The sequence below is a fragment of the Microcaecilia unicolor genome, chromosome 11 (genome assembly GCF_901765095.1).
Source record: "Microcaecilia unicolor chromosome 11, aMicUni1.1, whole genome shotgun sequence".
NCBI lineage: Eukaryota > Metazoa > Chordata > Amphibia > Gymnophiona > Siphonopidae > Microcaecilia > Microcaecilia unicolor.
The window spans coordinates 96,131,340-96,148,444 of NC_044041.1; the positions used below are offsets into that span (position 1 = coordinate 96,131,340).

Consider the following 17,105-nt stretch of genomic DNA (forward strand, 5'->3'; position numbering starts at 1 on the left):
CACAATGAGCACCCGAGCCCTGTTTGGACGTGTCGGTTGTTATATAAATCAAGGGAAGTGGTGGTCGAAACGGCATACCCTGTAGAAGATGTGGGGTGTGGGTCCACCATTGTAGAGAAACCTTCAGACTCAGAGAAAGCTGTATTGTGGCGCAGAGAGGGTGCATAGCTTGAATCCACCGGTCCCTTAGATGCCACTGTAAGGTCCGCATGTGCAATCTGGCTAGGAATACTACCGGTATGGCAGCCGCCATATGTCCCAGGAGCACTAATATGGCCCGAGCTGTGGTTTGTGAGCAGAGGGACAGTTGAGAGATGAGCAACCTGATTTGCAAGGCTCTGTTGAGAGGCAAGTATGCCAGCATTCGAGGCGTATGTAGTACCGCCCCTATGAACTGGATGTGTTATACTGGATGTAATTGCGACTTCTTGTAATTGACGAGGAATCCTAGAGATTGGAGTAGTGAAGTAGTCCTGTGTAGGGCATGAATTGTTTCTTGGGCCGTGGGGGAGGAGATAAGCCAGTCATCCAGATAAGGGAAGATCGCTATTCTCTGTTGGCGCAGATATGATATAACTGTGATGACACATTTTGTGAAGACTCTCGGTGCTGAGGAGAGGCCAAAGGGTAGAACTCGAAACTGGTAATGGCGGGATTCTACTTGGAACCGCAGATACCTTCAAAAGGCACTGTGGATAGGAATGTGCAAATATGCGTCCTGCAGATCTAAGGATACCATCCAGGCATGCTGGTCTAGCAATGGGAGGAACATCTGAAGAGTTGTCATTCTGAATTTTTCTTTTTTGATAAACTTGTTCAGAAATCTTAAATCCAGAATCGATCGCAGACCTCAATTCTTCTTTGGTATAAGAAAGAATCTTGAGTAAAATCCGGTGTTGATTTGATCCTCCTGCACTGGTTCGACTGCTCTGATCTGCAGGAGGCGTGAAAGTTCCTCCTGAACTCCCTGACGGTGGGATTGTGGGATGGGTGAGGTGACAACATGCGTGTGCAGTGGTTGAGTCATAAAATGAAGACAATAGCCATGCTGGACAATGGAAAGAACCCACTGGTCGGACGTGACAAGGGGCCAGTGTGGGGCAAAATACTGAAGCCGGCCCCCCACCGGTAAATCCTCTGGCGTCTGGTCAAAAAGAAGGTAGAGTTTTCTGCGCCATAGTATTGACTTGCTAAGAAGGTCTCCGCTCTGTGAAAGATTTTTTAGATTGCTGAGACCTATTCATTTTATTATTGTTCTTGTAGTTGGAACCATACCTATTAAAGGGGTATGTCTTGCGAGAATTATATCTTTTCCGTGATGAATTAAATGACGAATTAAATGTTGAACGGTGAAAAGAAGATCTGGATTGATTGAGGTTGTCATCCTCCAAAGTATCCAATGTTGTGAAATCCTGTTTGATATTATCTATAATGTCCTTGATTTTGTCACCGAAGAGATTATCTCCTATGCAAGGGGCATTCGCTACCCTGTTATGCACATTTGCGAAAACCAGACACCTTCAACCAAGCCAGTCTCGTCAAGATGCCCACTGCTGCCCCTCTCATGGACGTGTCATAGGAATCATGTGCCGCTCGTATGAGGTTGGTTGCGCCCTCATCCAGATTTTGAAGGGCCGGTCGCAGCTGCGCTTGTGTCGAGACTGGCAGGGAATCCACTATCGTGGTCAAAGCCTCTAGAATGGTGAACTGGTAATCAATGTAGTGGAACATATGGAGTCCTATGCAGGCATTGAGCATCGCATTTTGATACATCCTCTTTCCCAGTAAGTCCATGAGCTTCATGTCTTTAGTGGGTGGGAAGTTAGAATGGTCTCTAGAGCTCCGATGCTTACGCATGGCTAAGCAGACTACAATGGGATAATTGGGGCTTTCCAAAACCGAAAGTATCTTGCACTCTGTATTTTGTGTCCAAACCTTTTTTGGTTGGAGTAGAAGAAAAAGGCATAGACCAGATACTCCTTTGTTGGTCCGCCAGGATGTCATGTAATGGAAGGGCTATTATCTCCTTAGGCGCTTCCTTGTAGCGAAGCGTCTGCAGCTTCTTTGATCTAGAATCAGGTAGGGCAGTGGATTGAATACCTAAAGCTGACGCCACTTTATGGAGGAATTTAGGATAGGAGACATCTTCAGGAGGAGAGGTCTTGGATGGTTGAGTAGGAGAGGGATCAGATAGCAAGCCCGGTGTATCCGCACCCTGGTCGGAATGATAGTCTGGATTGTGTCTGGGACTGCAGAGGAGAGGATTCATAATCTGAGAATGTTCTGCTGCCATGGATGCTGTGGTAGAGACCTATGAGGAACGCTTGTGCGAACATGAAGCTGCCCCGTCCAATGGCAGTTGAGAATCCGGGGGCTGCTGATTTCGATTTTGTAACAAAAAGTCCCTAAGTAACTGAAGTATGTCCTGATTGGTGTGAGACACTTGACAAGCATGTACAGGATCATCCATGGGCATATCAGTCATGCACACTGAAGGGTTCTTAGGAGAGCCTGTATGGTGCAATACCTCTGGCATCTCTTGAGGAAAGAGATAGGGAATTGCTTTTGGAACAGAGCCTGCGCAGGAGAAGGTGAAGCAGAAAATTGACAGGCAGCCTTATGCTGGTGAGAGAAGGAGGAGCTGGATCGGTGCCTATGAGAGTGGGAGGTGCCATGGCGATGATGATGATGGGAGTGGGAGGAGCCCGTTCCATGACGAAAGTGGGAGGCGCTTTGGTGCCGATGAGAGGGGGAAGAACTCCTTCGGTGCCTTGAGTGCTGGTGCCGATGAGGAGGAGGAGGAGAGAGGTCAGTGCCCAATCTGGGATCCACGTGTATCTTAGCCTTCTTAGGTGAGGAGTTATCCTGCCTAGACTGGTCAGGGGATGTAGGAGGGAGCTGAGTCTCGGCACCAACAATGGACTCCGTTTTCTGTGGTGGCAGAGACTGGGCTGAAAGAAACAGCTGTGAAGCAGGCTGTTGCGTGAGCAGAGGGAGGACACGCTCTGAGGTTTGTCCTTCATCAAGGTGTTTCCGTTTACTGCCAGATTTCTTCCCCAGCTGATTGGCAGTCGAGGGCTGGGGGGAGTCGGGAACCGCTCTCACTTTGAGCTCACGGATTTTCCTTGTGCAGGGTAGCATGCTGGCACAGTTCGCACAATTGATATTTAAGTGTGCCTTGCCCAAGCACAGGACACACTGATTGTGTGGGTCTGAAATTGACATCTTCCCGTTACAAGCACCGCAGCGCTTGAAACCTTGTTTTTTAGGTGGCATGATGGGGAAGATGATTGCTGATAAATTAAATTCTGTGAGAATGATGGAAAGTAGAGTAGGAAAAAAATTAACAAACTGCACGAGTAGGTATACGAAGTACGCAGGTCGTAACCGTCAAGCGGAAAGAAAAAAACTGTTAAAGGGGTGGTGTCAATCGGTATTTATACTGTATCGGGGAGCGGGAGACAGCACCAGCGCATACGTAATGACTTTATAGTTTTTATGCTTTTTACGAGTCCGGGTCAGTGACGTCACGGGAGAGTCACTTCAATTGTGGGGCTGCAACATCCAATCTGTCCAGGGAGAACCCCTGCTGTTTAGGATCTGGGGAAGGAAGAAAGGAAGACTGCTGCTATTGTGATGACATGACAATGAAGGTGTGTCCACTCCTGCTATGAGGCAGGTATGGCAGAAGAGAACAAAGACTGAGGAAAATAGAAGAAAAAAAAACCCCATAAAACCATTGCTAGGAGGTTTTTAAGCTTCAGAGCTGCTTACAGAAAAAAGGATGAGCAGCAGGTTCCATTTATACAGGCCTGTTTTACCTTATTTTTCCCTTGACTTCACTAGGGGCTTCCTCGTTTATGTTTACCAACTCTATAAATTGTGAATGCTCTGCACAACCCAATAAAAGTAAAACAAATCCCCTAACATGTACACATTTCTAGTATAACAAAATGATGCACATATGTTTTTAACATTTTAGAGCAGGGGTTCTTAACCAGTCCTCAGGCCACACCTAGCCAGTCAGGTTTTCAGGATACCCATAATGAATATGATTGAGAGAAAATCTATCTCACGGATACTCATTATTAGTATCCTGAAAACCTGACTGGCTGGGTTGCCACAATTTGGGTTTCTGCCAGATACTTGTGACCTGGCTTGGCCACTGTTGGAAACAGGATACCGGGCTAGACAGACCACTGGTCTGACCCAGTATGGCTGCTCTTATGTTTTATCTTCTAAGCTAGTTAGTAGGTTCTGGTCAAAGTGAGACATTTAGCTTTATTTTTGTTTAGCTTTAATTTGAGGCCCAAGATTCCATTCAGTTGAGACCCTGCTTGATCCTGTGAGTAATGTCTTAAAGGTTACAGATTATGACATCATCTGCATAGATGAAAGTTTGAAATCCTGCAGATTCTAACCTACCTCCTAAGGATGCCATAATTACATTAAGTAAAACTGGAGATAAAAGGTGAGTCCTGTGGTACAGCACATGCTGAGGACCGAGGAGGAGAGAGGACACTTACCATTTTCACCTGCTCTTGAACCTTCACTTTTGTATGAACCCTTTCCACACCACTGGATGTCACATGATCACCTACTATAACATCTAAAAAAATTCCTTCCATAAGCAAGCATTAAGCCCAGTATGGCCCCATTTCCATTAGCAATTGCTGGAATAGTTCTCTCTGTTGAGAATCCAGGATCCTCCCTATTTCCAAAAGACCCAACAATATGGATACCCCAATCAACATCTGGCATATTAAAATCACCTATTAGTAGAATGTCTCCTTTCACAGCTATATTTTGAATGGTCTTCAATTAAATCTCTGTCTGTTGCGTCTGTCTGTGAAGGATACCGAATCAGTATGGGAACCCCCATACGTACTCATAGGAGTCAAATCTTGATTTTTTTGAGCTTAGAAGGGTGATCTGTACACAAGGCTCTATGCTATTATGTAATCTTCGAGTGTGGCTGCATTGCCCTCTATGGAGAACCCTTGTTACAGATAAGCAACTTTGTTTCCCCTTTCCTGATTTTGCTATCCTATATAATAATTCTCACCTCCAACGTTCTAATGTTCCTGGGGACTGTGGATCCCTTGGAGGTGGTCTGCTAGGCAGGCACGCACTGACGTCAGTGATAGCTGATTCCGAGGCAAGGGGAGGAGTAGGGAAACGCGGAGCGTGTTTCCCTACTCCTCCCCCTGCCTCGGAATCAGCTGTCATCCCCGCGTTATGGCCCCCTGGACCCTCCTTACGCGACCCTGTCAACCCCCCCTTCCTGCCGAAAACCGCTCTCCGCTGACGTTGTCGACTACTTGTGCTGACGGGGGACCCAAACCCCCAACAGCCAAAGTCCTGTTCTGCCCTTCGCGGCATTGGTTCCTCAATTATCTTCTCTTCAAGTTTCTGTGCGTGCATCTGATGTCAGACGCACGCACAGAAACTTGAAGAAGAGATCATTGAGGAATCAACGCCGTGAAGGGCAGAACAGGACTTCGGCTGTCAGGGGTTTGGGTCCGCCATCAGCACAGGTAGTTGACAATGGCGGCGGGGGGCGGCTTTCGGCAGGAAGGGGGGGGGTTGAAAACGGAGGGAGGGCAGACTGTGGAACACCGAGGGAGGGTGGGGGATTGCCTGCCTAGCGCCCGTTGCATTGGTTACAGAAACGGGCCTTTTTCCTAGTTGCATATATGTCACACTAAATAGTTTCTGATCTTTAAACAAAAAAATGTAATATTGGATAACGGGAACCTGTGTAAGTAAACACAACACAGTTTTTAAATTATTACTTTTAAGAGCACTGTATCTGCTGTCATTTTCTCTGTTTCTATGAATACTTAGGTCCAGACACACAAAGTGTTTCTCTCACAGACTGAACATGAGGAAATCCTTTTTGCACAATACATCTTGGTCCTTGTGGGTGCTCTAGGTTGGTGGTGGTTGTGCCCATTTCTGCTGTCCTGTCATCAGAATTACAACTAAGACAAAGATTTGGTCTGTCAGCTCACTTGTTGAAATGTATTGACCAGGCTCTGGCATGACCAGAAACCTATGCCTGCCAGCTTCACCTGTTCCTTCTTATTACCTCTTGGGTTTCTTCCAGTGTGATGTAATGATAAGTTTCATCTTCCAGGGACTGCAGAAGAGAGAGGTGCAGGTGTCTACTGATATCCATAAACTGCTTGACCAACATCAACTGCTGTCTTAACATGTCATTCAAAGCCAGGGTTGCAGGACTGTAAACTGTGAGGGCTACAAAGAAAATACAGGTGGTGTCTATGGTTAGGAACTGAAGCCTGTAAATCTGACAGACATTTCTGTATAAGTGGACACTGGAAACCAGTGATGACAGAAGATGAATAAAGGTCCAAATTTCTGCCTATGAGTTAGTTATAGAGTCAGAGCAAAACTCATATTACAGTAGGTTAGATATTAATTCTGTATAATAAAAGTCAAAGTGTATTATTACTACTGTTTTTTTTTCTTTGAAAACTGTGCTGTAGTCTGCCATACTTCAGCCATAGCACACTCGCTGCTAGCATTGACAAAATTCACGTGAGTCAATGAATTAATGGCCTATTATTTAAGGAAGATTGTGAGATCACAGCCAGTAAGGACCAACCAGAACAAGTGAGTGAAGTAGCTCTTGCTGGTACATGGGGACTAGGCATCCTAAGTTAACCTTCAGCTTTACATCCCCTTCAATTTACTTTCAGGCAGAGGCGTAGCTGGACCTCAATTTGGGAGGGGACACATGCCCAAAGTAAGAGTGTGGGGGGGGGGGGGGGGGGGGGGGGGGGGGCACATTTTGCTCTGTCTCCACATTGCTCTCAACCCCTGCTGTAACTCCACATACCTGAACTGACGGAGGTCCCCAAGCCTCCAGCAAAAGCTTTCCTGCAGTGATAGCTGCTGCTGCAACTGCCTGTCCTGCTTTCCCCACCCCAGCGCACATGCTCGGGGGAGGGGGAAAGCAGAGCAGGCAGCATGGTGGCAAACACCGCAAGAAAGCTTCTGCTTGCAGGGCTTGGGGACCCCCACCAGCCAAACCAGCAGAGCTTGGGGGGCCCCGAACCCAAATTGGGGGGGGGGGGGGTCTAGGACCCCGTGTCCATGCCACTGCTTTCAGGCCCCTAGCTCCCTCCTAGAATTTGGCATTTAAACTAAACAATCATGATCAACTCAACACCATCCCTCCCAGAATAAACGTGTAAAAATGTATAAGTGGACATTAAAAAAAAGTTTCAAACACATAGCACACAAGGTCAGGGTGTTCTCTCCCTCAAGGCCACCAGGTCATGCAGGCCTGGATAAGCCTACCTTTGTGGGACTCATCAGGGTTTTCCCTCTGGTGCTTTCCCCTAGGCAGAGAAGAAGAAAGTTGCTGGAGTGCAGGTATGGTGAGGATGCCTGGCAATGGCAGACTGAAGTTGCCGGTACAGGAGCAACATGGCAGGCTCCTTCTGCCTCTGATATGATGGGGAGGCCGGAGTACGGTTTTCCACCAGAACCCATGCTGATGCTGGTTTTGAGTTTCCAGCTGTATGCAGAACAGGTGCGTAGAGCTGGGAGTCTGGAGCTACAACTGCAGCTACGTTTGCTGCCATTTTAAACATGTGCTCCATGGCAGGTATGCAGCTGGGAGCAGTTATAGTGTCTAGAAGACCCAATCCTCCCTGCAGAGCAGGGCAAAGATATGGTAAAATCGGGAGAGCTTAAGTAGAGGGATTCCTTCAGCTTTTCCCTTCAAATTCATGGCAGTCAAGCACAGGACCTTTATACAGAGGCCTAGGCAGGAAGGACCTTTGGTGCCCACTGACATGGAGCTGGGCATCAACTCGGAGGAGTGGAACGTCCTTGTCCCAAAACAGTCTGTAATTCATCTCTTCAAGAAGCAAGAATACGACATACTCATTGAGCAATCGACTTCCGCTCTGAAGATTTCAGAGGCAGCTCTCACGGACAAACAGGAAGGTGATCCATTCTGCAGGGCAGCAGTTAGCCTTCTAGGTCCTTCTACCACCACAAAGCCATTTGGAGTACAATTGTCTGAGATGCCCATACAGACAGGAGGATCACTGCCAAGCTCTATCCATTCCCAGAATACATGCAGAGGGTGAAACTGCTCTCGGAGACTCACAGGACCAGAAGGCAGAGGCCCTCTTGAAGTGGAATTCATTGCCAGAAAATGTGATAAAAGAAGTTAGCAGGGTTTTAAAAAAAGGTTTGGATAGCTTCCTAAATCCACTGCTTATTTCTAGGACTAGTAAAAAAAAGGCCCGTTTCTGACACAAATGAAATGGGCGCTAGCAAGGTTTTCCTCGGCTCCCCTGCAGCCACCCATGTCCAGCGACCCTCCTCTCCCCCTGCAGCCACCCATGTCCAGCGACCCTCCTCTCTCCCTGCAACCACCCATGTCCAGCGACCATCCTCTCCCCCTGTGCCCACTGCAGCCACCCATGTCCAGCGAACCTCCTCTCTCCCCTGCCCCCCTCCTGCCACCCATGTCCAGTGACCCTGCCCCCCCCTGCAGCCACCCATTTAAAAATTTCTCCCCCCACCTCCCCCGGTCTATTTTTGCACATACCCACACAGCAGGAATATTCTTCTCTCGTTCCAGCGGTGGTTCTGTGCTCTCCGTGCTGCACAGATAATGTGCCATTCTGCTGGGGAATGCTCCTCCCGTATTGTCACGTAGTTTCCTCTGATTGGTCCGTCTTACGTTGCCTAGTGTTGCCTGGGAACGGTGTTGTGATGGTCCTTTGTGTTTCAGAATGTTGACGGTGTTTTTTCTGATTGGTCCGTCATGCGAGGGCGGGGCAGAGAGACATGGTCAGTGTTGTGGCTTCACCACCACGAATCCATGAACCCTTCAGTGAGTGACTGAGTGACTTCAGAACGTTGTCTTCAGAAAGTTGAGGGTGAGTTTTATTATAGTAGATAAGCAGCATAAAATTTATTGTACTGTTTTGGGATCTTGCCAGGTACTTGCAACCTGCATTGGCCACTGTTGGAATCAGGATGCTAGGCTTGATGGACCTTCAGTCTGTCCACTATGGCAACACTTATGTACTTACGTAAGTAGGCCTTTGAAGTGTCATTTGCACTACAGAAAGCCATCTACAGAGGTTACATGGCACAAGTGGTGCTCTGGTGCATCCAGCAGTTGCTAATAATTTGAAACAGCTGGAGGAGTTAGCCCAATGGTTCGTGCAACAGACAGAGATCCTGGGGAACTGGGTTCAATTTCCACTGCAGCTCCTTGTGACTCTGGGCAAGTCAATTAACCCTTCATTGCCCCAGATGCAACACACACCTTAGATTGTGAGCCCACTAGGGACAGAGACAGTACCTGCATATAATGTGTACAGTGCTGCGTACGTCTAGCAGTGCCACAGAAATGATTAGTAGTAGTAGTAGCAGCAGCAGCAGCAGCAGCTGGAGACAGGGGAAGCCTTTCTGTCAGATGTCTTTTACAATCTCATCTTGATCTTCTCCAAGGACTTAGCATCTGGGGTGACGGCCAGCGAGTGGCTTTGGTTATGACATTGAGCTGTAGATTTGGATTCCAACGCTTGGCAGAGCAGGCTCCTGTTTCAGGGGAAGCTCTTGTTTGATGAGGAGCTGGAGATATTGGCTATGTAAGCTCCTTGAGCAGGGACTGTCCTTCCATGTTAAATTGTACAGCGCTGCATAACCCTAGTAGCGCTTTAAAAATGTCAAGTAGTAGTAGTAGTAGCTGGACGAGGCCAAACCTCACTGGCTCTGCTAGATCTTGTGGTTCGCAACCAAAGCCTAGAGAACACAAGACATTCTTTCCTTCAGGTCTTCCAGCCAGTTCTCTGGCTTGTCCAAATTTTGGTTCTTCAGACCTTTAAGAATCCCTGGGAAGTGACAGTGCCAGCATCTGGTGTCCCTAGGAAGACCTAATGGGGATCAGCAAGTCACATTTTGAGATGTACTTGTAGGCAGTCACTTCAGAGGGTTCTACTGAGAGTGAGTCTGATTTGGATCAGTGGGTGTTTGGAAATGATCCAGCACAGTTATGCCCTGAACCTAGCTTCCTGAGTTCCAGATGTTTTTCTGGAATCCTCGTATGGGTAGGAGCCAAAGAGATGCAATAAAGATCACTCTAGAAAGATTGCTGGCCCTTGAGGCAAGCACATCAGTTGCCCTGGTGAGGTCATGAGCAGCACATAAATCTACTTTATGCTGCAAAAAGGAGGGCACCTTCCACCTGAGCTTGTATTTGATAGCACCTTCATCTGCAGATCTCTCATTCCCAGATGGAGACATTATGGTCAGTGATGGCAGTGGTGTGATGAGGAGTTGCTGTCTTTTCTGGATCTCCAGTTTCAGGCCCTCCATTTTAGGCTTGCTCTGGCTCCCAGGACCTGCTCCAAGGTGACTGTAGTGGTGGTGAGGATGGCCAGCAGTCATCGCTGCATTGTTCTGATGTCTGTAGTTGAAGATGAACAGTTCATTCAGGAATTCAGATAGGTTGTTTGTCTTTTTTTGCCCCCAGATCCCACAAGGGAGAAGTGGCCTCCATCTATTTCCAGGTGGATTAGGAAGGCTATCACAACAGCTTATACTAGAAAAGGCAGTCATCCAGGGTGCAGACAGTTTCATGGACAGAGTGCAAGGTGGTGCCTCTGGATGACAGCTGTAGGGTTGTGGTGTGGTCTTCCCTATATCTGTTCATCAAACATTACAGACTGAACAAGCAGTCTAAGGGAGATGTGGCCTTTGAAAGTGACGTTCTATGGGCAGCCTGAACTAGTGAAGCAGAATTCAAGGAAAGGAAATTAAGTAACAGTAAGTCCAAATTTCACCTTATCCCCACAATTTATGCAGAAGGCTTCTGATTTTAGGTTTTAACCAATAAACACCTTCTCCCAATTAGCTAGAAAATAAGCAACTAAATTTACAATTTATCATCACCTAGGAATAGAAGCCCTATGCATCTGCTCAGGTCTGAACACAGAAATAGCAGGAAAAATGTTATACATATACTTTATCCATCTAAAATTCTGCATCATGAGATACAGCTAAATAATCAGACTACTGTATATTAATCTGAAAATGGAAGAGAGACTTGTTCTGTTTTTACCTTCCACAGCATCTGGACTGACTACATGACTAGCAATAGGAGCAGGATCCATATAAGTTGTACCCAGATGTGGCCCAAGGACGGCTGTGCCATCCACTGTAATGGGGAAAAAAAAAAAGCAGTAGTGAGAGATGTTTTCACAATAAATGCCCAAAACAGTGACGCTTAAACTATTCCCTGTACCTGGAAGGATTTTTACAATAGTTTTATGAATACTTAATAGGTTCATTGGAATTAGTTCTCGTTTCCAGAAAAGACTCTTGACAGGCAAGTGAAAAATATGGACTTTCAAATTACGCTGCATCCACATGTCACTCTAATCAGAAAACAGGCACGCGGAATCACCATCAGAATTGATTTCACCTCAGGCAGAAATACATGCTGTTTGTCCACACCCAGTTTATCTTGATAGATGTGCAGAGCTCTCATTAATGTATTGACTTCTCTAGCACATCTTTGGGAAGTCGGCATAGTGGTCCTCAAGAGAAGGGGGCGGTATGCCTTAGACATGAAGTATTCAAATTTGGAGTTAGCCAAAGAACACCTGGGGACTTGGGGAAAATCCACTGCTTATTTCTGGGATAAGCAGCATAAAATGTATTGAACATTTTCAGGATCTTGCCAGGTTTTTGTGACTTGGATTGGCCACTGTTGGAAACAAGATGCTGGGCTTGATGGACCTTTGGTCTGTCTCAGTGTGACAATACTTATGTACTTAAGACCTGTGATTTTACTGCTTCTCCCTCACTGCATTGAAGTCGGGGAAATAATGCTGCATGTTTTATTTTGCTTTTTAAGCTCTACATTAATACCTGGCTGTGGATTTGAAAAGATCTATGACAGCTGCCAAACTCTAGACATAGTGATAATACTGACATATTTAGCATCTAATTAAATTGACGCTTGTAGTGGGGAAACAAGCATCTGTATCAGTCCAGTGTTTCACCTCCCAGCTCTTAAATGTGATGCCCTTACAGCTCAGACTTCTCCGAGAACAAGCAGGCTGCTTGTTCTCACTGATGGGTGACGTCCACGGCAGCCCCTCCAATCGGAAACTTCACTAGCAAAGGCCTTTGCTAGTCCTCGCGCGCCCATGCGCACCGCGCATGCGCGGCCGTCTTCCCGCCCGAACCGGCTCGTGTTCATCAGTCTTTTTTTGTCTGCGCTCGGTACGGTCGTGTTTCGCGCCATTTCGTGCCCCTCAAAGTTGACCCTCGCGCATCTTCGCGATTTCACTAAAAAAAAAAAAAAAGAGAAGACCTCGGTCTTGTCCCTTCCCGTGTGTCCAGTTTGTTTCCCCGACGTAAGTTTCCTTTCGCTTTCGGGGTAGGCCTTTTTTGGGGCCTCGGTACGGGTTTTTTCTCTCTCCCTATTTTTGGTGCCCTTAGTCGCCATTACGAATTTTGATTTCGCCGGTGTGATTTTTCCGCCCATGTCATCGAAGTCTCCCAGCGGCTTCAAGAAGTGCACCCAGTGCGCCCGGGTAATCTCGCTCACTGATAGGCACGCGTCGTGTCTTCAGTGTCTGGGGGCTGGGCACCGCCCACAGGCCTGTAGTCTTTGCGCTCTTTTACAGAAGAGGACTCAGGTTGCGAGATTGGCCCAGTGGAACGTGTTGTTCTCGGGCTCTTCGTCGACAACAGCACCGGAGTCATCGAGTGCATCGACGTCGGCAGCATCAAGACCTTCGACCTCGGCATCGACTGCATCGAGGTATCGACCCTCTGCATCGTCGGTACCGAGACATCGAAAGGCTGCGTCGGCGTCGGTGGTACCGGGACCTCCACTGTTGCTGATGTCGTCGGACGGTGGTGCTTCGACTGGAGTGCAGGTGAGGGCTGTCCATTCCCCTGCTGGTGGCGGTGAGCCTTCGAGTGGGTCTCCCCCTACCCTGAGGGCTCCAGCAGTACAGCCCCCCCAAGACCGACCTTCTTCGGCCTCGGCCCCGAGGAAGAGACGGCTGGATTCTACGTCCTCCTCGTCGGTACCGGGAAGCTCCGGTGACATGCTTTGTTTGAAAAAATCAAAGAAGCATCGACACCGGTCTCCTTCCCGCATCGGTACCGAGAGCTCTGGGTCGCCAAGGGAGTCGGCACCCAGTAGGCATCGGCACCGGGAGGACCGCTCACCCTCTGTTCAGGAGGTGTCGATGTGCTCCACCTTGGACTGCCCGGAACAGCCTCCACGCCCGGAACAGACTCTGACCTCGACGCCTGCATCGGCTTCCATGTCTTTCTCCACAGCCGCTCTGCACGAGAGTCTCCGGGCCGTTCTCCCGGAGATCCTGGGAGAGCTGTTGCGCCCTTCCCCTCCGGTACCGGGGGTGCTTGCGCCTCCGGTACCGTCGAGTGAGGCGCCGGCTGGCCCCTTGCCCGGGGTGAGGTCTCCGACATCGGTGCCGCTTGCGGTACCGACTGCGGCCGCCTCCCAGGAAGGCTCCCCGACGACGTCAGCGGAGGGAGCTTCGCCGGTGCTGGCGAGGGAGTCTACCTCTCGACGCTCCCACCGTGGCCGTGTTTCCACGGAGTCGAGTTGGGCACGGCTTCAGACACAGGTTCATGAACTTGTGTCTGATACCGATGGTGAGGCCTCGTGGGAGGAGGAGGAGGACATCAGAGATTTCTCTGACGAGGAGTCTGATGGCCTTCCTTCTGATCCCACTCCCTCCCCTGAAAGGCAGCTTTCTCCTCCCGAGAGTCTGTCTTTTGCGGCCTTTGTCCGGGAAATGTCTACGGCCATCCCCTTCCCGGTGGTTGTGGAGGATGAGCCCAGGGCTGAAATGTTTGAGCTCTTGGACTATCCTTCTCCACCTAAGGAAGCGTCCACAGTACCCATGGATCATGTCCTAAAAAAGACATTGCTGGCGAACTGGACCAAGCCTTTAACTAATCCCCACATTCCCAAGAAGATCGAGTCCCAGTACTGGATCCATGGGAACCCAGAGCTGATGCGCACTCAGTTGCCTCACGACTCTGGTGTGGTGGATCTGGCCCTAAAGAAGGCTAAGAGTTCTAGGGAGCATGCTTCGGCGCCCCCGGGCAAGGACTCTAGAACCTTAGACTCCTTTGGGAGGAAGGCCTACCAATCTTCTATGCTCGTGGCCAAAATTCAGTCTTACCAGCTCTACACGAGCATCCATATGCGGAACAATGTGCGGCAGTTGGCGGGTTGGTGGACAAGCTCCCTCCTGAGCAAGCCAAGCCATTTCAGGAGGTGGTCAGGCAGCTGAAGGCGTGCAGAAAATTCCTGGCCAGAGGGGTATATGATACCTTTGATGTTGCGTCTAGGGCCGCTGCTCAAGGTGTGGTGATGTGCAGACTCTCATGGCTGCGTGCCTCCGACCTGGAGAATAGGATCCAGCAGCGGATTGCGGACTCCCCTTGCCGAGCGGACAACATTTTTGGAGAGAAAGTCGAACAGGTGGTAGAGCAGCTCCACCAGCGGGATACCGCTTTCGACAAGTTCTCCCGCCGGCAGCCTTCAGCTTCTACCTCCACAGGTAGACGTTTTTATGGGGGAAGGAAGACTGTTCCCTACTCTTCTGGTAAGCGTAGGTACAATCCTCCTTCTCGACAGCCTGCGGCCCAGGCTAAGCCCCAGCGCGCGCGCTCTCGTCAGCAGTGTGCGCCTCAGCAAGGCCCCACGGCTCCCCAGCAAAAGCAGGGGGTGAGCTTTTGACTGGGTCCAGCAGAGCATAGCCGACATCAACGTATCAGTGCCGGGCGATCTGCCGGTCAGGGGCAGGTTGAAAGTTTTTCACCAAAGGTGGCCTCTCATAACCTCCGACCGTTGGGTTCTTCAAATAGTCCGGCAAGGATACACCCTCAATTTGGCCTCGAAACCTCCAAATTGCCCACCGGGAGCTCAATCCTACAGCTTCCAGCACAAGCAGGTACTTGCAGAGGAACTCTCCGCCCTTCTCAGCGCCAATGCGGTCGAGCCCGTGCCATCCAGGCAAGAAGGGCTGGGATTCTATTCCAGGTACTTCCTTGTGGAAAAGAAAACAGGGGAGATGTGTCCCATCCTAGACCTAAGGGCCCTGAACAAATATCTGGTCAAGGAAAAGTTCAGGATGCTTTCCCTGGGCACCCTTCTTCCCATGATTCAGGAAAACGACTGGCTATGCTCTCTGGACTTGAAGGACGCCTACACGCACATCCCGATACTGCCAGCTCACAGGCAGTATCTGCGATTTCAGCTGGGCACACGTCACTTCCAGTACTTCCAGCGCCTCTGGAGGAAATCTCGTACCCTTTCAGACTTCCTCCACTACAAATTCATGCTATCCTCCCTCAACTCCTCCCTATTCCGTGCAAAACAGGACTACTACACCCAATTGACCAATTCTCTCAGCTCCAACCCTCGTCGTCTCTTCACCACCCTTAACTCCCTCCTAAAAGTGCCCCCCGCTCCTACTCCCCCTTCTCTCTCTCCTCAATCACTGGCCGACTACTTCCGCGACAAAGTGCAAAAGATCAACCTTGAGTTCACGACCAAACCTCCACCTCCCCTTCACCCTTTAACCCTCTCCCTCAACCAACCTACCCAGGTCTCCTTCTCCTCCTTTCCTGAGATCACCGAGGATGAAACTTCCCGCCTTCTTTCCTCCTCGAAATGCACCACCTGTTCCTCTGATCCCATCCCCACCAACCTACTCAACACTATCTCCCATACTGTCACCCCCGCCATCTGTCGCATCCTCAACCTCTCTCTCTCCACGGCAACTGTCCCTGACACCTTCAAACACGCTGTTGTCACACCTCTCCTAAAAAAAAACCTTCACTTGACCCTACCTGCCCCTCTAACTACCGCCCCATCTCTCTTTTACCCTTCCTTTCCAAATTACTTGAGCGCGCCGTTCACAGCCGCTGCCTTGATTTTCTCTCCTCTCATGACATCCTCGATCCACTTCAATCCGGTTTTCGCCCCCTGCACTCGACAGAAACAGCACTCTCTAAAGTTTGCAATGACCTGCTCCTGGCCAAATCCAGAGGTCATTACTCCATCCTCATCCTCCTCGATCTTTCCGCCGCGTTTGACACTGTCAACCATGATTTACTTCTTGCCACGTTATCCTCTTTTGGATTCCAAGGCCCTGTCCTCTCCTGGTTCTCCTCTTATCTCTCCCACCGCACCTTCAGGGTACACTCCCATGGATCTTCCTCCACTCCCATCCCATTATGTGTTGGAGTTCCCCAGGGATCTGTCCTTGGACCCCTTCTCTTCTCAATCTACACCTCTTCCCTGGGCTCGCTGATCTCGTCTCATGGTTTCCAGTATCATCTTTATGCCGATGACACTCAGCTATACCTCTCCACACCTGACATCACCGCGGTGACCCAGGCCAAGGTATCGGCCTGTTTATCCGACATCGCGGCATGGATGTCCAACCGCCACCTGAAGCTGAACATGTCCAAGACCGAGCTCCTCGTCTTTCCTCCCAAACCCACTTCTCCTCTTCCTCCACTCTCTATCTCTGTTGATAACACCCTCATCCTCCCCGTCCCATCTGCCCGCAACCTCGGAGTCATCTTTGACTCCTCCCTCTCCTTCTCTGCGCATATCCAACAGACTGCCAAGACCTGTCGCTTCTTCCTCTTCAACATCAGCAAAATTCGCCCTTTCCTCTCTGAGCACACCACCAGAACTCTCGTCCACGCTCTCATTACCTCTCGCCTTGATTACTGCAACTTACTCCTCACCGGCCTCCCACTCAGCCATCTATTCCCCCTTCAATCAGTTCAGTACGCTGCTGCACGTCTTATATTCCGCCAAAACCGATATACTCATATCACCCCTCTCCTCAAGTCACTTCATTGGCTTCCAATCAGATATCGCATACAATTCAAGCTCCTCCTCCTTACCTACAAGTGCACTCAGTCTGCGGCTCCTCACTACCTCTCCACCCTCATCTCCCCCTATGTTCCCGCCCGTAACCTCCGCTCACAGGACAAAGCCCTTCTCTCAGTACCCTTCTCCACCACTG

The 17,105-nt window shown here is 49.4% G+C and overlaps 1 protein-coding gene across 4 annotated transcripts in view; it reads right to left on the reverse strand.

Moving 5' to 3' along the window:
* C11H19orf44 (chromosome 11 C19orf44 homolog) overlaps positions 1-17,105 on the reverse strand; it is an 84,344-nt gene that overhangs the window by 32,346 nt on the left and 34,893 nt on the right. For all 4 annotated transcript variants that reach the window (XM_030217793.1, XM_030217794.1, XM_030217791.1 and 1 more), the window contains exons 7-8: positions 11,120-11,215; positions 6,092-6,258 (exon numbers count right to left, since the gene is read on the reverse strand). In XM_030217793.1, the coding sequence (XP_030073653.1) occupies positions 6,092-6,258; positions 11,120-11,215 (263 nt within the window). The remainder of the gene's footprint in view (positions 1-6,091; positions 6,259-11,119; positions 11,216-17,105) is intronic.